The following is a 23,828-nucleotide window of genomic DNA, read 5'->3' as shown; positions in this document are numbered from 1 at the left end:
TGGCGAGTCTGTTGTCTATCTCGTTGTCGATCCTTGCATCTGATGAAATGGTGCAGCCGAGATAGGTAAACTGGTTGACCGTTTTGAGTTTTGTGTGCCCGATGGAGATGTGGGGGGGCTGGTAGTCATGGTGGGGAGCTGGCTGATGGAGGACCTCAGTTTTCTTCAGGCTGACTTCCAGGCCAAACATTTTGGCAGTTTCCGCAAAGCAGGACGTCAAGCGCTGAAGAGCTGGCTCTGAATGGGCAACTAAAGCGGCATCATCTGCAAAGAGTAGTTCACGGACAAGTTTCTCTTGTGTCTTGGTGTGAGCTTGCAGGCGCCTCAGATTGAAGAGACTGCCATCCGTGCGGTACCGGATGTAAACAGCGTCTTCATTGTTGGGGTCTTTCATGGCTTGGTTCAGCATCATGCTGAAGAAGATTGAAAAGCTAGACCATTAAACACCTGAGGTCCCTGTGATAGTATAGATTCTATCACCAATATGTATATGTACGTATGTGTAGGATGACTGTGATTGGCTGAGAGTGTAGCACCACCTACTGGCAGGTCTAAAGGATTTCTCCTAGCCAGACCAGGTCATTCTGGACTGGTCGGCCTACTTGTGATCTGCTCCAGTCTTTTAGTTAATAAAAGCCTTGGTTTGGATCAACAAGTCTTTGGTTCTTTTGACACGCTCTACAGTCCCTTCTTGCCACATCATTACCCAAAGTGATATTTTACTTTATGTTCTTTTGATTTTTTTTTTTCCCCCCTTAATTTATAATGTCTGCTGTCCCTGAGTTTCCTGGTGCTTAACTAGGATTTGTAATTTTTAAACCTTTTCCTGCAGCCCTGGCTAAATCCAACAGATCAACTCTGATTCTCCTGAACTGGTGCCAGTGTCCCTATGAATTGAAAAGCAAAAAAAACTACAGGAGTGACATATTTGAAATAAAAACCAAGTGTGCACCAGGACAGCTCATTCTTTTATTATCTCATGAAGTGAAATCCCTGTCTTGCTCTTATTTGACTCTTGGATATCTATTCAACACAATAGCAATTTGTGTGTGGCTCAAATATCAATACAATTAATCTTATTCTTCATAAGCTATGTACTTGATCCTTTTGTTGACTATGACAACAAGATTGTAACATTTCTGTCTTTCCCAGCCACGAGGAGAAAGCCAAAACCCTGGAATTGGTCAACATTGCCTTTGGAGCTCCGAACCTGAGTTTTAAATGAACAGCATCTAACTCCCTGACTATCATGTTCTGTTTGATTGTCCTTGCTTAAATGGCCTGCTTTACCACAACGATGTGAGCAGATGGCAATCTTGCTCATCTATTTAGCAATTAAACATCTTGTTCACATTGGGCAAGGTCAAAGACTAAGCCGACTGCATTCTTTGTGTCAGTTTCCCCGATTGATTTCCAAAGTTGTCTTTCTGTTCTGGACCATTGAGCAAATTGAAACAACTTGCTGATGTAGGAAATCTAACTACCTTTAGGTTCCAGCATCCAAATAACTCACTCTCTCACTAGAGTCTAGCTTGGTAACTGTGAGCTGAAATTCTTCAACATTTAGATTCTCTCTGTTGTGGAGATTGTCTGGGATGTCGATAGTTCCCATCAATTTCCAAGTGCTGCTGTCAAAATGAGCCACCTTGGTTTGTTTTACCATATTAAGTATTTATTAAAATTACTTGTTCAACCCCCTGCTTTAAAGAATAAAAAAATTACACACTTCTCTCAAGTCACAGTAATCTTTGACAGTCTTGAGCTGCCTTTTCATATTCCTGCTCTGTACCCTTATTCTTGTTTTCTCTTCACAACCATTCCCTTCAAACTTTGTTCTCAGCACTTGACCACAATATGTCTTTATCTGTCTTACAACATTCCTTGTCTCCCTATGCTGTCCTGGCTCTCAATATGAGACGAATCAGCGGATGACAGAGCTGCATATATCAGGGAGCTTCTTTGAATATGTTTCTTTAATCTCATGGCTGTTTGTTTTTTCTGCCAAATAGGATGTCAGCAGGAATGCCTCTAATTTGTTAGGTCTACCTATTTTTTGGCTGTTTCACTAGGCTCAGTTGACATAACTTGATAATAAAATTGAGTTTCATTTCTTCCTTTCAATGTAAAAAAAAATTGATTTCTGGTTGTTTGAAAAATATTTTATTGGTTATCTTTATGTTAGTTGTTTCACTACTGCATGCCCCCTTAAGGAAAAGTATTGAGATTCAGAGGTTTCAGTTTGTATCAAAATTCTCCTGTCGAGAATCATTTGTTTGTACTTGAAAGGAAATTAAGACTAAGGGTATAGATGAACAATTCAAATGCAATTTAGATTCTTCTGTCGTTAATGAGTAAGGCAAATCCATTAGCATTAATTGTTTGGACTTTCAATCCAACTCACCTTTGCAGAAAAGGGAAAGCTCGAATTGTGGATATATTAGTTGGTCTCATTGATAAAGAAATAGTACAGTACTTATTTCTGAATGACCCCAGTACTTTGAATTAAATTGATATCTTTGAAGTGGATACAGAGTTGTTTGGTAGATAGATCTTGCCATGTAATAAAATTGCATAAATTGAACTTAAGTGGATGAAAATTAATGCTCTTGAAATGTTGCCTGAATAATAGTATATTGTTGTGAAACACAAAAGTCTGCAGACACTGTTTACAGACTGATAGAAAAGTTTTACTCTTTTGCCTAGATGCTGGCATCTCCATCACCATCAACATCAGGGCAGCTATCTCAGTTTGGTGCGAGTTTATATGGGCAAAGTAAGTTTTATTTCTTTTGTTAAAACTTTTGGGTTTACAGGAAAACTGATTGAACAGACCTGTAAACATAAACACATTGAATAACATTTTCTCTGTAATTCCTAAGCTTTACTCAAAGGTTTTTTGAATAATAGAAAAGAAGCATTTAATATTTTTACAGATGTAGAAATTGAAACAATGATTTCAAATTTTATAGTTGAATATTTAAAAATGTCCAAATGTACATGAACAGGGGTTAAATTTTAAATCAAATGAGTGATGTAGTTTTCTGTATTGGCTTGAAAGAAAAATGATTTTAAATATTTTAACTGAAAATATTGGTTAGGTTTCCATGATATTATAAATGATAGTTGACATCAAATAGTGTAAGTAACTAACAGCAATATTTTAAACATTAAATTATATACTTATAAGTACAATTGAAAGAAAACTCTATTTGTATTTTCACAGGTGCATTAGGCCTTCCGATGAGAGGAATGGGCAACAATAATCCTCAATTAAATCGCAGCTTATCACAAGGTACTCAGTTACCTAATCACGTAACACCAACAACAGGAGTGCCCACAATGTCACTTCATACACCATCTTCACCAAGCAGGTAATGACTATTTATTCCCTTCCATTGTATTGGTGCCTAACATTATTTCTTCACATTGGTGTTGTGAAACTTTAAATTGTAGGGGGAAAATTGTAAATGAAAAAATTAGCTGAGTACCATTTGTGACCAGTTGTATAAACTTGAATATTCTGTCTTGTGTTTGCTTACCCATAATACACTTAATTATTGACTTAGCATTTTTTTGTGTGGTTCAAAAGAAGTCCAAATTTTCTGATAGCTGATAAATCAATATCTGAATCTCATTTGTTTCTGGATCCATGTGCCTGAACACATTTCAGCTGAATTTAAAAGACTGATGGACATACAGTGTGCAATAATGGTAATTTACAGTGAATGGAATACCAAGCACAGAATTATACTTGTAGCCAGGTGTAATATTTATTCTGTTGTTTTGTGATTTTTACCAAATTTTGGCATGTTTGGTTAAATTTTAGTGTGTGGTATGAGAGTAACAAATGGACAACAGAAATGATTCAAAGGCATTTCTGTAGTGTCCTTAAAATTGTATATCTTCACCAGCTCAGGAGTGTTTAAACTGGAGTGGCAAAGGAGTGGAAGCCAGTGCAGTGGGACTTTGCAAGAAACTACTAAATTAGAGGAGGACAAATTGCTAGTTAATTGGGAGCAGGTGTTGACAGGCAAGTCCATAGTTGGCCTGTGGAGGTTGTGTTAGGACCACCTGTTTAGACTAGCATGTTCCAGAAAGGAGGAAAGACAAAGTTGGATAGGTAAAGGAACCTTGGATGGCAAGAGAAATTGTGAATTTAGTTAAAAATAGAAAGGAAACATGCAATATACAAGGTTTAGGAAGCTAAATTCAGATTGGTCTTGCGAGGAATATAGATATTGCAGGAAAGAGTTCAAGCAGGGGATCAGGGAAGCTAAAAGTGGCACCAAATATCTTTGGCAAGTCTGTTTAAAGAGAATCACAAAACATTTTATACTTGCATTAAAAACAAGATCATAACTTGAAAGAGGGTAGGACCACTCAATCAAATACTTTACATTGGTATTGGATGTGGGTGACTACTTTGCATCAATTTGGGAAAAGATAATTTGCTATGGAATTTTGAGATTAGGAAGATGGAACTAGGTCTTCCTAAAGAGCATAAAGGTGAATGAATTATCCAGGGTCTGATGGGATGAATTTCAGATTATTGAAAATGGCAAGAGAAGGAGATTGGTGAAGCCTTGACGAAGATCTTTGTATCCTCACCAGCAACGTGCTGTTGGAGGACTGGAACATAGCCAATATTGTTTCTTCATGAAGGGAAATGGGGATAATCCAGTAAATTATAGGTGGGAGAGCCTCGCATCACTGGTAGGGAAGCTATTGAAGAGAATTGGAAAGGCATTGTCTGGTTAGAGAGAGTCAACTTGGCTTTGAATGGGGAAGGTCACATCTTACAAATTATTTTTTTTAAAAAGATCACAAAGTTAGTTAATGAAGGTAAAGACGATGGATGTTGTTGACATGGATTTTAATAAGACATTTGACAAGATTCCCTTCCTGCTAGGCTGTTTCAGAAAGTAAAGATTAATGGGATTGGTGCCTGTTGAAGTTGGAGGCTGGTGGTGGAAGGATGTTATTCAGTTTCATGACCAATAATATTCCACAGGGATCAATGCTGGGACTCCTGTTGTGTATAATAGAAATCAATAACATGGATGAAAATGTAGATAGGAAATTAGTAAATTTGCAGTTGGCATAAAGATTATGGAGTTATGAACAGAATGACATAGAACAGTTAAAGATGCAGGAGGAACAATGGCAGATTGAGTTGAATCCAAACAAGTGTGATCTGTTGCATTTTTGGAGATTAAATATAACAAGAAACTATACAGTTGATAGCAGGACCCTTATTGATAAACAGAGGGAACCAGGTTCCAAGTCCATCGCTCTTTGAAGGTGGCCATGCAAGTACATAGGGTGGCAAAGAGGGCTTTTATTTGGGCATCCGCCTTGTTCTTGCTATCCCCGATGAAGGGATTTTGGTCCCAAACGTTGACTGTGGATGGCTTTCCATGACTCAGCCTGACCCACTGAGTTGCTTCATTTCTGTGTATTGCTATAAACTGGGAAGATTACTTTTTCTTTGTTAGTTAGCCGTTTACTGAAAGGAATAGTTCGACAGTTTAGTTCTCCTTTAAATATTTCATTGCTTGCTTTCACTTTTCTATTTGAAAAATCACCTGTCCATAAAATTGAGCTCCTCTGATATTATTAAACTAAAAATTCTGACATTCATATGAATTCTTTCCTGCAAACCAGTTTCCTCTCTCCACTTTTAAAAATTATCAGCATTATGTACTCTTGATGCCAATCATTACAATACTGCAGAGGCATGATTACCACATTGAAGGACCTTGGTGTATTTTGACTGATGGATGTGGCTTAAAAACAATACGTTTATTACCCAGCAATGGCCGACATAACTCTGGCAATTAATATTTCTTAGCATTTCTGAACTGACCACTTTTGTATAAATACATTTTTATCTCACAACTAGAGTTTAACTTTGGGTAGTATTCTCAAGGAATAGGAATTTTATACAGGACCATCTCTTTTTAAAAAAAAAAAAGTCCTTTTGTGTTTATTTTGCTGTCTGATATTCGGAATGATGAGACACCATGAAGAGAGCTGGAGGCAGACTTGAGTTTGATTGCTTTATCTTGGTGTTCAAAGGACAGAGTTGTATGGGGTACATAAAAATGAAATAATTTCCAGTATAAGGAAATGCTGAGAATGTTTTTTTTTAATGAATTCAGTACATCTAAAATAGTTTAAAATTTAAATTGTGCATTAATGTTGCCATGGAAGCAGATTTTGAAGAAGAATTAACTGATGCATAATTTCAAATTCTTTGTAATGAATCTAGATCTGGAATGGTAAGTAGCACAAGAGACTCAACAGAAATTGCATGATTTTCCATTGTGTTTTCTGCTTTTATTGGCTTTATCAAGTGTAATGGAGTATAGTTTCTTTTCTATTAATATCCATAAAGTTGGAAGAGTATTACTGTTCTTGCATTAGCCACGGAGAGAGAGAGAAAATACAAGCTGAGCTTGTGCTTTACCGTTTCATGTGAAAATGCTGGATAGTTTTTAGAATAGCATTTTACCCTTTTTAATATTTAGCACAATTTAATATTGTTGTCTTTTTACAGAAACATCTTGCCAATGAATCCGAGGAATATGATGAATCATTCCCAGGTTGGGCAGGGGATTGGGATTCCAGGGAGAACAAACAGCATGAGCAGCTCTGGTTTAGGCAGTCCAAACAGAAGCTCACCGAGCATAATATGTATGCCAAAGCAGCAGCCATCCCGGCAGCCTTTTACAGTGAGCAGGTTAGCTGAGCATTTAATCTTTGTTTATGATGAAGAGGTCAGTAATGATTTAAAGTCCTTTTATTACATTAATCAAGTTTTTATTTTTGATATCCACTGCAAATTCATTCACTGAGAAGTCTCAACTGATCGTAGACCACTAATATCTCAGGAGCACAGCAGAACATCCAATTTTAAAATAACAGTTTAAAATAACAGTAACTGATTTTAAACTAATCCCAGAAATAGAGCCATAGAGTTGTACGGCATGGTTCTTCGCCTCATTTCATCCATGTGTTCCATTTGGTCCATATCCTTCTTATCCCTTCCTATCCGTTTATTTGTCTAAATGCTCTTTGACCATTGTAATTGTATCTGGCAGTTTGCTCGGTGGAAAAAGTTGTCCCTTTTAAATCTGTCATCTCTCATCTTAAACCTTTGTCGCCTATTTCTAGAAACATTTATCCTGGAAATAGAGTGTGACCAATCACTTCATTTATGCCCCTCATGGTGTTCATGACCTTTACAAGGTCACCAGCCTATCCAGCCTCTTGTTACAACTCAAACGCACCAATCTCTGCAGCACACTAATAAAACTCTTGATATCCTTCATCTGGCGGGACAACCAGAGCAGCACACTTTGCCATCTGGTCGAACCATCATCTCGTACAGCTATATCATCAAGTTGCAAACTTTGTAGTCAGTAGCCTTCCCAATGAAGGCAAGCATACCAAATGCATTTTTCATAACCCTATCCACCTGAGTTTCCTCTTTCATGCTGCAGTACAACTCCGATTAGCCAAAATGGTCGGAACCTGGCCTATTTCAGGTAAACCGTTTTTTCAGAGAACTGGTAATTTTTTTTTTTAAAAAACAGCCCAGTAGCAATAGCAAATCACTTGTAACCATGTCTAAACAACAACAAATAACAAGAGAAGGCATTTTAAGCATTGAAATAATGTTTAATTCTCATCAACAAAAATGCTGGCCGCCACCAATCACTGACCCCTTCCTACTGAGGTTCCCGGTCCTGCCCGGGGGCCCCCGAGGCTCCCGGTCAATTTAGCTCTGAAAAAAATTTTGGATAAATGAGTATTTCTGATTTATTTTGGATTTTGGAGAATCGGAGTTACACTGTGTGCTCTCTGTTTTCTATAGCACTCTCCAGTGCCCTGCCATTTACTGGGCAAGTCTTATCCTGGTTTGACTTTCCAATGTGCCGCATCTCACACTTGTCAGAGCTAATTTCCATTTGCCACTCCTTGGCCATCTTTTCTACTAATCTAGATCCTGATGTAAATGGATATCCTTCCTCCTTGTCCATTATGTAACCAATTTTTGTGTCATCTGCAAATTTACTAATTGGTTTAACTACCTTGCCTTTCTAATAACAAAAAAAAATCACTTTTGTAGCATTATAGTTCACCAATGCTATAAAATATTTCAACCAAATTCTATGCACATACAAGCCACATCTGTTATCAATCGTTATTTGATCCCAAAGACCATTAACAGCCAATTAGATGAAAGGAAGGAGTGGATGGGTAAAAGACAGCACATCAACACTGAGGGAGCATCCTACCACCAGGCATATCTTTGCCTCTCCTTCCTGCTCCACCTTCCACAGAAACCACTCCCTCCATGATTTTCTCCTCCACACCTCCCTTCCTACCAATCACCCCTTGGCACCTGCCCCTGTAACCGCAGGAAATGTGATATTTGCGCCCACATCTCCTCCCTCACCACCATTCAGGGCCCCAAGCAGATTCTTCCAAGTGAAGCAACTCTTACTTCACCCGTTATGGGGTCCTCTACATCTGAGAGACTGGATGAATACTGGGAGATCCCTTCATTGAGCATCTCAGCTGTCTGCTGCAATAGCAAGGATTTCCCAGTGACAACCCATTTCATTTTCCTGCCCCGAACTTGTGCCAAAATGCCTGTCTGTGGTGTCATGTGTTGTCAGACTGAGATCAACTGCAAATTGGAGGAACAACAACTCAGATTCTGTCTCGGCACCCTCCAATCTGATGTCGACTTCTCTGGTTTCTGTTAGCCTCACTCCCTTCTATCCCTCTTTCTCCTTTCCTCTAGCTCTGTGTCTCTCTTTTCCTTCTGTCTCCTTTTCTTCAGCTCTGCATTCAGACCCTCCCATGATTAATTTGCACCTTTCCTCTCCTGTATTCCTATTTATGTCCAATTAGCATCTTTTGTCTATTGGTCTGTGCTCTGCCACCCTGCTCTTTCTTTCCTTCTCGTACCTTGAAGAAAGGCTCAGGCCTGAAATGTCAATTATATATCTTTTTCTCCTGTGGTTTCCTTGAGAGCTGCTGAGTTCCTCCATTATTTCTGTGTTTTTATTACTTTATAGCTGATAGATTTTTGCATAGGATCTAGATGTACTTGTGAAAATGCAGCATTAATTTGAAAGCAAAGTGAAAGCGTGCTCTTATTAGAGTCATCGAGAGATATGGTACTAACATCAGACACCCGTTTACACTCACGGACTCAAGCCCAAAACATCGGTAATATTCTTTACCTCTGATAGATACTGCAGGACCTGCAGAATTCCTTGAGAATTTCTGTATTTTTATTACAATCATAGTGACTGCAGGCTTTCATATTTCACCCATTTACACTGTCTGGTTGGATACATTAACATAGACTTCTCCAGTTTCCATTAAACCCCTCCCCCAATCTCTCTCTTTCCTTATCCCTTTAGCTCCTTTCTCCAGATCCCTCTCTCTTCCACCAGAAATAGACTATTCAGCCCATTGAGTCTGCCCTGCCATTTAATCATGAGCGGATCCATCATCCTCAATGCATGGCCCTCTCCCCATAACCTTCAATGCCTTGGCTAATCAAGAATCTGTCAATTTCTATCTTAATAAATACACCCAGTGACCTAGCCTCCACAATGACCTGTGGCAACAAATTACACAAATTTACCACCACCTGCCTGAAGAAATTCCTTTGTATCTCTCTTCTAAGTGGATACCCTGCAAACCTGAAGTTTTGCCCTCTTATTCTAGATTCTCCCACCATGGGAAACAGTCCTTTATATCTACACTGTTCACACCTTTTAACATTCAAAATGTTTTAATTAGATTCCCCCCAACAATTCTCTTAAATTCCAACAAGTACAGGCCAAGGCTGTCAAATGCTTCTCATTATAATAATCCTTGTAAACTCCTCTGAACCCTCTCCAACATTAGCACATCCTTTCTTAAATGAGGAGCCCAAAACTGCTCACAATACTCCGTGGGTCTCACCAGAGCCTTTATAAAGCCTCCATATCACATCCCTGCTCTTCTATTCCATTTCTCTTGAAATGAATGCCAGCATTGTATTTGGCTTCTTCACCAACTCAACATGCAAGTTTACCTTCAGGCTATCCTGCTCGAGGATTCCAGGTTCCTTTGCATCTGTGTATTTTCATTTTGCTCCCCATTCATAAAATAGTTTACCTGTTTATTTTTTTTCTACCCAAATGTTTGACCATAAACTTTCCGACGTTGTGTTTCATTTGCCACTTCTCTGCCTATTCTCCTAATCTAAGTTCTTCTGCAGCTTCCCTCTTGGCTCCACTACCTGCTCCTCCACCTATCTTCGTATCATCTGCAAACTTGGCCACAAAGTCATTCATTTCATAATTCAAATTATTAATATTCAACATAAAAAGAAGTGACCCCAACACTGTCCCCTGTGGAACACCACTAGTAACTGTCAGCCAATCAGAATATGATCCCTGAATTCCAACTTCATGCTTCCTGCCAACTACTCAACGCTCTACCTGCGCTAATAGGTTTTCTGTTATACCATGGGCTCTTATCTTGTTAAGTAGCCTCATGTGCAGCACCTTGTTAAAGGCCTTCTGAAAATCCAAATACTCAACATCCATTGCATCTCTTTTACCTAAGCTACTTGTCACTTGTTCAAAGAATTCCAATAGGTTTGTCAACAAGATTTTCCCTTAAGGAAACCATGCTGGCTTTGGCCCATCTTGTCATGTTCCTCCAATTACTCCATAACTTCATCTTGAAAATCAACTCCAACATCTTCCCAACCGCTAATGTCAGGCTATATTTTCTCTTTCTGCTGTCTTCCTCCCTTCTTGAATAATGGGGTGACATTTGTGATTTTCCAGCCTTTCCTGTGAAAGATCATTACCAATGCTTTCACAATCTCTACTGCTACTTTTTTGAGAACTGGAGGATGCATTCCATTTCATCTGAGTGACTTATCCACCACGAGACCATTCTCCCTTGAAATAGTAACTGCACTCACTTTCCTTCCCTGATACTCAGATATCTGACACACTGCTAATGTCTTCCACAGTGAAGACTGATGCAAAGTTCTAATTTAGTCATCTCCTTGACTCCTATTATTATTTCACCTGCATCATTTTCTAATGGTCTTATACCTACTCTCACTTTTCCTTTACTCTTTATATACTTGAAGAAGCTTTTGTACACTCTGATATTATTTGCTAGCCTACTTTCACACTTCATTGTTTCTCTCCTTATGAGATTTTTAATGACCACCTGCAATGGTTGGTGTAGCCTTTACAGCGACAACGATCCGGATCAGGGTTTGAGTCCCGCGCAGTCTGTAAGGAGTTTGAATGTTCTCCCCGATCCTGTGTGGGATTTTTCCAGGGGCTCCAGTTTCCTCCCACCCTTCAAAACATACTGGGGTGTTAATTAATGGGGTGTAAATTGGACGGCATAGACTTGTCGGGCCGAATTGGCCTGTTACAGGGCTGTATGTCTAAATTTAAAGAAATGTAAGTTTTAAAAACTTCCCAAATCTCTGTCTTCCCACAAATATTTGTTCCTTGTATGTCCTCTCTTTAGCTTTTCATTGTTTTGCAGCGCTGCTTAATCCGAATAAACCCAACTTGAATTTCAATCCAATCTAATTTGGAGTTCCCTGAAAGTGGCTTTGATTCATCTGAGTTCATCATACTATCCACATACTTAAGTAGTGGCTGATGAAATTGTCTGGGCTTTTCATTCCTGTTCATGGGCTCTCGGTACCTCTTGCATCCATAGAGTGTTACCTTAGTAATATACAATGGATGCATGTTTCCAAACTATTTGTTAATAGGCAAGAGGTAGAACAAAGAAAATCAGGGATGCTTGAGAGGTTTGATTTGGAGAAGGGCAAGGCCTTTTTACTCCTGTGGAGTTTCTTCCCTGTGATTATCAGATTCCTGAATTAACCTTGTACTTGCAAAATAAGTTTTGCTTTTTCTGATCACTCACTCTGTTGGTCACTCTACACTAGGCACTGTTTTTTTTACTGTTCTGTGTATGTGTTAACTCGCTGGACTGCTTACAAAACAAACTTTCTCTTTGTGCTTCAGTATATGTGGCATTTAATATACTTGAACATTATAAAGGCAAAAATAGGAGACAGGCTCAGAAGGGATCTCATTTTGTGTATAAAAACAAACTGCAAATAGCAGTAACTGAGCTCTTTGCTTGATTATCACGACCATTAATGATTGCTCAATATGGTGGCATTGGCCTGTGAGATGGGATTGTAATCTTAAACTATGTCTCTGCCACACTGTTGTACGTTGCAGTGCCGGATTCCAAAGAATTTCCAGACAACTAGTTTTCTCTGTGCTTTATAATTTAGGATGCAGATTTCTGCTATAGACATTTCTTATGATACATATTGGCTGCTGAGAACTTCATAACCGGATTTTTGACTGACATCAGCTTTCTGACTATTAACAATGTTAATATAGTCACTGAAGCTATAAAAATGGTTTTTCACAAATTTAAAAAAAGCTGAAGAAATATTGCCTTGAATCCCACAGTATGATTGACAATCATTTTGGAATAAATTGACTCAGAGAGGGATAAAGAAAGGTGCTTGGAATATTTTTAGTGTTACATTAGTTGTCCCTGAGTGCTATTTATTAATAAACTGAACATTTAGCGTTAATGAATGTATAATTTAAAACACAATATTATACCTTTGCATGTCCATTTACATGAGATTATTAAAATTATTATAGGTTTATGAATACTCGCTTTTTGAAAATTAGCTTTTACAAAGAAACCTGTGTTCGCTTTTACGAAAGGATTTGAATGGGTTTTCGCTTTTAACAAAATAGCCTTCGATAGTAGCAAATGAGTCTTCACTTTACACTATTTCAGCTTATGAAAGGTTTCATAGGAATGCTGTAGTTTTTTAGAGCATGGAGTATTCAGGAAATACATACCCAATACTAATCTCTGTACCCAATTAATATAGTTATTAATGCCAAGATATTGCTGATATAAATAAAGTCTGTCACTTTAACAATTTTTTTTCTATTTTTCAGTATGTCTGGATTTGGAATGAACAGAAATCAGGCATTTGGTATTAATAATTCACTTTCAAGTAACATTTTCAATGGCACAGGTAAATAAGTTTCTTATTGAGTACTAATATCAATTTTTGGGGGGGTTTGATTTAATGTTCAAAACATTCCCTTTGGCATTATGCTCTATTTTGTACATTCTTGTACAAAATACTTGGTGTAATTTTAATTCTCTGGTTGATGACACATTATTATTTGTAGTGGATATCTATAGGCCCAAACTTTCTGGTAAATAAATGACCCTCATTGAGTACATTAGTGAATTGTTCCAAGTTGCAGAATTTTAAGTAGTAAAAGACAAAAATCTGTAGATACCATGGTTTTAAAAACAATACTGGAGAAACTCAGCAAGACATACTTTTTAAGTTCATTTATTTCAATTTAACCTGAATAACTTAGGTTAACCTTTAGTTAAAATAAGCAGAATGCTATCAAAAATACCTTAATATTTTGTCATATAAAATAGTAGCAACATTATATTGTTTGAATTTGATTTTGCTTTGACCTCATCCACTTTTGATATGTTTGGTGAGATTTAATCCTGGTCCTGGCAACGGCCATAAATTTAGAATAAGCTTATTTTTCACAACCTATCCGCTAAAATTATTTGGGGGGAGAAGAATACATGGGCTTTGCAGTGTTCAATATTTCTGCAGCTGAACCTAAAGTCTCTTTATCAGTAAAATATTTCTGTAAATGGGGTTTAAAAAGAATGGGAATACTCTGTCTAGTTCCAAAACATTAATGCAGTCAACTGTGAGTACATGCCTAGTTGTCTATTCTCTCAGAAATTTATTTAAGGATTTCCTGATTTTAAAAAGGAAATGAGTGAGCTTCCTTGGGAGATAGGTGGATATAATATGCTGGAGTGCGTGGACCAATTCTGATAACAATGTGCCCTTAGTAATGCCATTAAGTGTGTCAAACATGACAAGCCTGAAAGTAAGCCAAAAATATATTCCTCTCATATTCATTAATATAATTTTGTTATATTTCAGATTTATTGTCAGACTTCATACATGACAACACATACAACCCTGAGATTCCTTTTCCGTGCAGGCATGGCAGACTTACCACTAAAGCTAGTGTCTAAATAAAGGAAAAATATATGATTGACAAGAAGAACATTTGTTTTGATTTGTAGTTATAATACATTCACCTGCAGAAATACATTTTTATCTAACTAAATTGGGTGAGAAAACCAAATATAAGTAAATCACCATTATCTGTGAACTATGTGTGATATCCACAGAAATATCAAGGTATTGGCCAATGGCACCAAAATTTCAGGAAATTGCATTGTAACTTGCTTAATCCGAAATGTTCCCACATTTTAACACTGAGAGCAAACACAATGGTATAAACCTCCAGGAAATTCAACCAGTTTTATGTAGCTGCAGCACTTTTTCGTGCATGGTCACTCCACAGTGCAGGGAAATAATTCCTTTTCCTCTGTTATCATCATGGAGAAGTGTTGGAAAGAAAGATATGACTAGCAATTGAATACTCTAAATCATAGAATCTCGTTGGGTGACAGTGTCTTATTCCCAAATGTTTATCAAGACATCTGCCTTACACGTCGGAGTCCTTGCATTAAAATGGATGCAATCATGCTTGTATTCCTATCGAGTGTATGCATTCTCCACTGAATTTTCCTTCTATATTTGGCTGTTGCCCACACCCTGCTGCCCACTTATTCCCTACCAAGTGCATTTAAGACCTCACACCTTAGCACACAAAGCCACTCCCATCTCCACAAGTTTTGGATCAAGTACAATCCCTCCAGTGTGTACAGGTCTCATCTTTCTGAGAAAATAATAATACAAAATAATACTAAAATCCAAAGTCCCCTATTTCTGTGTCATTTCTTCCATCACACATTCATCTCATTGATCTTTCTATTCTTATACATGCTAGTACATGGCACTGAAAGTAATGTAGAGATTACAACCTTTCAGGCACTCATTCTTAATCTGTTACCTAAAACACTAACTAAAATTTGGTTGTAGGACTTGTTCCTCCTTTTAACTTCTCTCTATAACTGTGAATTTTAATATGGTCTGCCTGTGTTCCTTGACTCTGGCACTAGATAGGAAATGAAGCATATGGATTTGCATCTGTGGCTGCAGAAGCATCTGTCTGCTCCCCTCACTATTGTTTCCTACCACAATTGCCCTTAGTCTCTTGCTCCTATGCTCCTGCACATCTGAGCCACCCAGAGTCCCATGATCTTGACATTGTACGCACTCCCCAGAGGAAAATTCACTCCATGTTTTTCAGTACAGAAAAAGGATTCTGGAGTGAAATGCAATCGGAGGCTTCTTTGGTTACCTTCTTCCTGCATGTCATCCATTCTCTTGTTAATTGCATTTCCTTAAACCACACCAAAATAAAGCTGCTACTCACTTCACATTTAGACTTGCAGTTATTGTAACTGTGGTACCTTCAGTTTAATGCTCAATTTCTCAAATCCAGCACTGAAACTGGTTGAAACTGTGGAACTTTCTGCAGTTGTATTTATTCAAACCAGAGGAATGTCTAGTGTTTCTTGAATGCTGAAGGCTATAAACCATATGGGATTGAGCTCCTCTGTAATTCTTTTAATTTTGTAAGAGAGACCTTTTACTTGAAATTTAATCCATGGAAAAGAATTACAGTTAAATTAAGATCTTTGTTACCTCCTTAAATACAGAATACAAATTGCACTGCTCATTACCTTGACTTTATTCTAATCACCTGCCTCCTCTGTTGCTCAGCACTTTGAAACATTATATCATCTCCAGCTCTCTACCTCTTGGGAGGTAGTAAGCTTTCAATGGCAGTCTCCACTGCCACCAGTTGTAGATCTTATTGCAGCCTCCTGCTCCCCATTATATGCAAGTTGCTGCTTTTTTGTTTTGCTGACAGCATTACAGTGCCTGCCATAATATTTGTGACAAAGACTCTTTATTTGCCCCTTTGCTCTGCAGTTTTAAATTTGTAATCAAACAATTCTCAAGTAATTAAAGTGCACAAACCTGATTTTATTTAAGTTTATTTGTATACATTTTGATTTGACCATGTAGAAATTACAGCACAGTATATTTAACTACTTCATTGGTGCAGATATAAAAGAGTTAGGCTTGATTCTAAGGTTTTGATCACCTTTGGCGTCTGTTGTTGCCATTTTTCACATGAGGACAAGATATTTACTAGTGAAAGTCAAAGAAGCCATTATGAGGATGAAAAACAATAAGAGACATCGCCCAAACTTTAGGATTACCAGATTCCAAACGTGATCAAAAGCTTCAAAGCAAACCTAGCTCTCTTCTACCTGCACTAATGAAGCAATTAAACATACCTGAGTACTCACAACACCTGTGAAGCCAAATGTCCTAAACATGTGGCATGAAATGAGGAGACTATGTATTAAAATGTACTGTAAATTACTATATGGTCAAACCAAAATGCATACAAATAACCTTAAATAAAAAGTGTCTTTGTCCCAAAGTTTATGGAGGGCACTGCAGGTCCTCTTCCCTCCTTGCGCTGCAGTGACAACGACTTTTTCTCCTCTCTCCTCTGTCCTCATTCACTTTTTGTTTACATTCCTTCTGTCTGATCAGCAGTTTATATAATCTTTTGATGAAACTTGTTTTAATGAAAATGCTTTCTGTTCAGTCTTTTCATTTTTTTTCTATGCTGTAGATGGAAGTGAAAATGTTACGGGGTTAGACCTCTCAGAGTTTCCAGTACTGGCAGATCGAACCAGAAGGGAAGGAAGTGGCAACCCAACTCCATTAATAAATCCTTTGGCGGGGAGGACTCCCTATGGTAAGAAACTTTTCTTAATTCAGCCATAATTATATTTTGCTTTGCTTTAAAGAGGGAGTCTTGCACATCATTCACCTTTTTAAACCTAAATTCTGAACTACTTGTGAATAATTTGAATTGAGTCATGCAACAAAACTTCCCCAGTTTACAGTCAGATGTTTTCCGTATAATGGAAAAATGGACTCTTGGGTGTAATGATTCACTCCCAACCACCAGGCACCTATTTGCCCTAATCCTACATAAATTCCATTTATTTCTTCCCCACACATCGGGTAAGTTAGTCAACCCACCAACCCAAACTTCTTTGGATGTGGAAGGAACTCTGTCATAAGAAGAACTTGCATGCTCTACACAGGCAGTACTGGAGGTCAGGATTGAACACCTTTGTCTAGTAGCACCAGCGGGATATCAGTCAATTTTGCAAAGATCAAATTGGTGGTGATGCAGTTGTGATTTTTGCTGTAAACTTGGGGTGAAAAGTGAATTTTACTTTTCTGCTGCAATATAGTTGTGAATTCCTCCATGTGGATGTGCTAAATTGAGAGATGCTGATGCATGGTAGATTTGTGAGATTATATCCTTGATCCATGATTTTGCCAGAGGTTCCCTATCTTTCGTTTTATTGCATACTTTCCAATTTACTATCTGCCTTAATGCCATCACTCGTTTATGGATGAACCCCTTAAATGCCATTTATGTTTTTAAATGATTAAAACTGCTCAGTGTTTATTGATCCACTCTGAAAGCAATGTATCCCTTGATTCTTTGGTAGCTGATACATCTATTTAAAAACAAATGCTGGCAGCCAGAATTTACAATTTGGATTCAGATAGTGAAAAACAAAACATATTTAAATCAGTTTGTGTTACTTGAATTCCTTTTTTTGAATTTGTGTAGACAGTGGTGGTGGAAGGCCACTCTATCCCTCATGATACTTGAAGCCCAGCTTACGAGCATGTCTCTGTAGAGGAGAAATTGTGCGCCAGGCAGCAACAGATCACGGTACAAGGCAAGCATCTCACCTGCGCTTCCACTACGCCAAGGTGCAAAGCATAGGAGGGGACATGCAGAGGAAAAGAGGTGCTGAGTGCAGATTCTCTTTAGGAAGTGAGGTGAGATGTTGCCTTGCTGAAATAAGTAGACATTTCTATGATCCTTAATTAGGTTTATATAGCACTATCATAAAAATTAAATTTACCACTATGTTTTCTTTTGCCTTGCAAAAGAATTAATCGATAAGCTTGTCTATTTCTGCCTTGTGATGCTAATCGCTAGCAGAGTTATGGAAAATAATAAAATAATGTTGCTAAATAGAAATATTGCTACTCCCCTCCAGCATCTTGTGGGTTAATAATAATTGGAAAGCAGATGGACAATGGGAAAATTCAGAGACTAGATTTTTGACAACATGCATAGCTTGACTAACAACACCCTCTGCTACTTGGAGCACATGAGACAGGATATTGACACTTTACAGCACGGAAACAGGCCATATCCGCCTTTCGAGTCCATGCCGTTTCACATGAACCACTCCACTCCCCAACCCCCTCCCACACCCTGACCATATCCTCCAACCCCCTCATATCCATGTACACATCCAACTTTCTCTTCAACGACAGAAAGGACCCTGCCGCAACTCTCTCTTCTGGATTGATGAGATGCTTACATTGCACAGGCATCACTGAGCAATATTTGAGCTCCATGATGTTCACTGGATTGGCACTTCATCCAAAAGACTAAACCTCAATGCACTATAGTTGCAGTGTGCACTCTCTGCTGATCAAGATTGAAATAACTTACTCTGGTTTCATTAGTGGAACCTCTCAATTTATTGATCTCTGGCATAAAGAAGTGCATTCAGCAGGTGCATGGGATCACCTCCTTCTTAAATCCCTTCTTAAATTTCAACCCATCACGATTTTGATATACTGTACACCACAACTTGATAAAAATCCTGGAACCCTCCTGACAAAATTGTGAGAGCACCTTAAGGAACTTGGATTGCAAAGTACAAACCTTTTTTTTCTAAGCAATGGGGAATTAGTCTCCATCATATCAGTGAAACCATCTTCCTGATAATGAATTAAAAGTTGTAAAAATGGTAGGAATTGCATAGTGGATCCTGAGTCACATACACAGATTAACAAAGCACCAACGATATTTTTACATTCAGATGATTTTTAGGATCTTAAATATCATTCTCATGTATTGAATCAAACAGTAAATGATTAAAATGTTGGTTGCCTAAAATATTGGTGCTGAGGACAAGACTCCCTGCTTAAAGAGTGTTAATAAAAATGTGACGAGGCTCATTTTTAAAATGTCAATTTTTTAAAACCTTTTGGGAATAAAATTGCCTCATTGAAGTTTTTCTTTCACCATCCTTCATACTTGCAAACAAATTTTCTAAAGAGGGGAAAACTGTTTTATTTGAGGAGACTTTTGAGGTGGTAATACATAATCTCCCCACAATCAATTCTATAATGGTCATTTTGTTTTTTATTATTATTGAAGTTCCTGATAAAATATTTCTGAATCATATTTAGGAAAATTGATGGTCCATAAAAGTTTTGTTTGCAACATTTCCTGTAGATTGCAAAAAAAGTGACTCTTTGATCAAGCCAGGTTTCTTCCAGATTACTTCCCTTTAAAAATTCTGCAACACAAATTGAATAGGATTCTGTTGCTAGCCATCTTCTTTCAGTGACCAATTGAGATGTGGTTAATTGACAGAAGAGGTGCTTCAAGCCTCGGCAAATACAATATTTCAATGTTATGATGGTTCTGTTCTTGCGTTTTTTTTTCTCTGCAAAATCTCGTGTTTTTTTCATTCGATTTCAATTTACGACAATTTCAACTTACGATGCGAGTCCCAGAACTGAACCCCACTGTAAGCCATGGTCCAGCTGTATTTAAAACACTATAAACTCAAAATGGACATTCTCATAGTTATATTGTGGCATCATAAGGATTCATCATCTCCAATACAAGTGTTGCATGTTGCCATTGGGTTAGACTAGAGGGCCTAATAGCTATGGTGTTATTTTAAGGTAAATGGTATAATTACATTTTTGCTTGTGTGATTTGCTTTCCTAAAAAGAAAAACAAATCATCAACTTTGTGAGTCTTTTTATAAGGTTTATATGTGTATTCTTTCTGAGTTGGCTCCCCTTTAGTGATTCCAAGTTGTCCAATAATGGTCAGGGAATATCTGTGAATGAAGAAACAGAGCTATTATTTCAGGTCAGAGCTCTCTTACTGATTCCACAGATACAGTTCTGGCCTGCTAATGACTTCAAGCATTCTCTGCAATTTTCAGTGTCTGAAATTGTTTTTTTACTGTTATTAACTTGTAATTCTGCATGATCACTCACCTCTCAACTAGTCGCTGAAGGTAGGAGAAAGCATAAGCAAATCCTGCCATTCAAGGCAGTGATAGGTGACTTGCTTTAATCCTTCAGTGCCCGTTCCACAGAGCTCAATCTTTCAAAGAATATAACACACCTTCCTTCAAATACCTCCAGAGATTTCACCTCCACAATTCTGAAGTACTCTTGTCTACAAGATTCACTGATGTCCACAAGAAGAAAATCCTACGCACCTCAATTTTAAATGACCACCTTTTGCAACTATATGTTCTAGCAGGGGAACTTGATTTGGTTTTTTTCTCTCTAATCTGCTAGTCCCCCTCCCTGAACATATTTGGTTTTGAAAAACTTGTCTCAGTTATCATAATGACCTTTTCAGATGCTTCCTTTAAATACTTGGAGGCAGCCAATCAAGTCCTGTCAACTTGTTTACTTTTAACTCCATTAGTTTTGACAATAATTTTTTCCTTGTGATAGGAATTGTTACAGATTCTTCCTTCCCATTTAAATTTGCCTATCCATCACCCTTGGGATATTTGCAGTGTCCTTGACTGTAAAGACTTGAGGGAAGTATTGGTTTCATACATGCGCCATCTCCTTGTTTCATGTTATAAATTCCCCAGGCATCTCATTTTTAGCTATCCTCTTCCTTTTGATATATCTGTAGAAATTTGTGTTGTTTGTTTTGATATTACTTACCAATAAAAATTCTCGAAATCAATTTTGTCCATCATTACCTTTTAAGTCCCTGGTTCTCATTTCTGAAGAATTCCAAGTTTTCTGGTCAAACACCTGCTTTTGCCTCTTTGTAAGCTCTAGTTTTTATTCAGTGTTTTGCTTGACCTTGGTTAATTATTGATGGTTCATCTTTCTCATTCAGCCTTCTTTCTGATTGAGATTAAATTTCTATTGAGTATTATGAAATAGCTGAGAGATAAATTTAATTCGTGTGAAGAAGATATAGAGGAAATACGGGATCAAGTTCTTGATGTGACCAAAATGGTCGAAGACTTACAAACTCAAAATAAAAATTTGGTGAAAAAGATTGATTATTTGGAAAACCAATCCAGACGGAACAATATAAAGATTATTGGTTTGCCGGAAGGTATGGAGGGACCAGACCCAAGAAAACTTTTTACTGAATGGATTCCGCAGGTACTGGGTCAAGAACATTTCCCAGAAGGTATAATACTGGAACGTGCTCACAGAGCCTTGCGTAGAAGACCTATTTCAGGTCAAAGTCCAAGACCTGTTTTGGTTCGTTGCTTGAATTATTACGACAGAGAAATAATTTTACGAGGATTATGAAATAGCTGCCTAAATATCTGCTACTGCTCATCTACTCACCCTTCCTTTAGCGTATTTTTACCTACTTTGGCAACTCTTCTTTCCTACTTTTGTAATTGCCCTTTAAAATTGGGGACACTGGTTTTTGACCTGTGATGTTTGCCCTTCAAACAGCAGCTGAAATTTACTGTCTGTGTTCACTGTTCCCTGGAGAATCCTTAAAACAAAATATTTTATTCATCCTACATTATACATGATGAAATTTAAATTTAAAATTTTTAAATTTAGACATGCAGCACAATAACCTCTAGCCCATGAGCCAATGCTGGCCAAATACCCCAATTAACTTACAACCCCCCCATACGTTTTGAAGGGTGGGAGGAAACCAGATCGCCCAGAGGAAACTCTTGCATACACAAGGAGAGTGTACGAATTCCTTGCAGGCCGTGCTGTATTTGAATGTTGGTCACTACCACTGTAATAATGCTAAACTAAAATAGATTCTGTAATATTGCTCTGAGTAACAATCCATGATGCAAACCAAACATTTCTCTTCTCCAATATTCTTGCCATTTTGACTAGTCCAATTGATATGAAAATTTTATTCTAGTGCTCCCTTCTAACATTCCTTTTCCCATGGATGCTTTGTCCTACTGTGTGACCTACCCTTGCCTTCCTTATTTACACCCCAAATGATTTTGTGTCATAAGCCAATTCATTGACATTGCTATTCACCACCAACTGATAATCTACCAATAGTTTTTTTTCTGGAAATTCTTGATTAAGTCACTCTGTCTCATTTCCCTTTTTATACATTCTTTTGAGCACGAAATATTGAGTTCCTAGTCCTAATCATTCTGCAACCATGTTTGGTACGAGCTTTGCAATCAAGCTTGGTTATTTGTGCCAACTCAACAAATGATGTGTGAGTTTAAGCTGTGATATTTAACAAGTTTCACTTTTGATTTAATTTCTGCCTTGAACATTTGTTTATATTTTGTGTCCCTTTCATTTGTCTTTGATTCATTACATTTACCGTCGCCTGAACTCCACGCCCGTTACACCTCAAATTAGTTTAAATGGCTGACTGGTCTCAGCATGAAATGAAGTCTGTCTGTGCTAGCTGAACAATACCCTCTTCCCCTGGTCATACAACCAGTGTCCCATAAAGTGGAGCTCATTTCCCCCATGCCAGTCTTTAAGCCACCTGCTTGTTTCTCTATTATTTATCCTCTGCCAATTTGCACTTGGTTAATATAGTAATTCAGCGACAATCATCTTGGTGGACTTGCCTTTTAATTTTGCTCCAAGCTGCTTATCAGCAAAATCTTCCTTCCTTGTCCCATAGACTTACAGCATTTAAATCTTTTTCTCACTCCAAGATCTCACCTGGCCAAAAAAGAGATATTCTATACCCTGGCACAGAATGCGCAGCAAAGCCTTAAACTGTCTTTGCTGCAGAGAACTCAGTCTAGTCCCCTAATTGTGCTATCCTCTGACATGACTACATTACTCTTACACCCTCTTGAAATTTCATCCTTGACTTGGTAATGGTATTTTTGAGAAACTATAGAATTTTTGGTCACTGCCTTACAAACATTATGTCACTCTGTTATCTCATAGATCTTATGGGGATCTAGGCTCACAGCCAAATGTTTATGGAGGTTTAAAGGGAATCTGAAGGGTAAATTCATAGCACAAACAAAAGATATCTGGAAAGAGCTGCCAGAGGAAGTTATGGAGGTTGGAACAGTAACAACATTTAAGAGGCATTTTAGGTCGGTAGTTGAATTTGAATGAACAGGGCATGGAGGGATATGGAATTAATCCAGATAAATAGTAAAGATAGGCATGATGGTCTGCATTGATGCAATGAGTGAAGGCCTGTTTCTTTGTTGTACAGCTCTATGAAAAATCCCGTGGCACAGTTCACGGACAAGCAAGGGGCTTCTCGTTGTTCTCAAGCCGACTTTTGTATCTCAGCCAATTACTTTAAAATACAACACTTCTTTAGTTAAGAATATTCACAATAATCCCATTGACTCTTTGGGGGTTATTTCTTTGATTTTTTTTTTTGTTTTTAAAGCTATATTTTGCTGCAATGAGAAGTGTACCACTCCCTTCATTTGGGAATGCACAATGCTACAATGGCCATGATGCATTTCACCCAAACTTTTTGTTTAACAAAATCTCATCTAACAAAATATTTTACAGGGACACATCACTTTGAGTTTGACCCATTGATTTCCCTCAGCAGTTT

At 37.8% G+C, this 23,828-nt stretch overlaps 1 protein-coding gene across 10 annotated transcripts in view; it reads left to right on the top strand.

Annotated features, from left to right (window-relative positions):
* Window positions 1-23,828, top strand: part of cnot2 (CCR4-NOT transcription complex, subunit 2) — a 112,823-nt gene that overhangs the window by 54,886 nt on the left and 34,109 nt on the right. For all 10 annotated transcript variants that reach the window (XM_069904082.1, XM_069904089.1, XM_069904081.1 and 7 more), the window contains 5 exons: window positions 2,704-2,773; window positions 3,224-3,371; window positions 6,560-6,742; window positions 13,062-13,141; window positions 16,788-16,913. In XM_069904082.1, the coding sequence (XP_069760183.1) occupies window positions 2,704-2,773; window positions 3,224-3,371; window positions 6,560-6,742; window positions 13,062-13,141; window positions 16,788-16,913 (607 nt within the window). The remainder of the gene's footprint in view (window positions 1-2,703; window positions 2,774-3,223; window positions 3,372-6,559; window positions 6,743-13,061; window positions 13,142-16,787; window positions 16,914-23,828) is intronic.

Source organism: Narcine bancroftii, chromosome 11 (genome assembly GCF_036971445.1).
Source record: "Narcine bancroftii isolate sNarBan1 chromosome 11, sNarBan1.hap1, whole genome shotgun sequence".
Taxonomy (NCBI): Eukaryota; Metazoa; Chordata; class Chondrichthyes; order Torpediniformes; family Narcinidae; genus Narcine; species Narcine bancroftii.
Note: the sequence above shows the minus strand (reverse complement) of the source record. Positions and strands in the feature narration are given on the sequence as shown.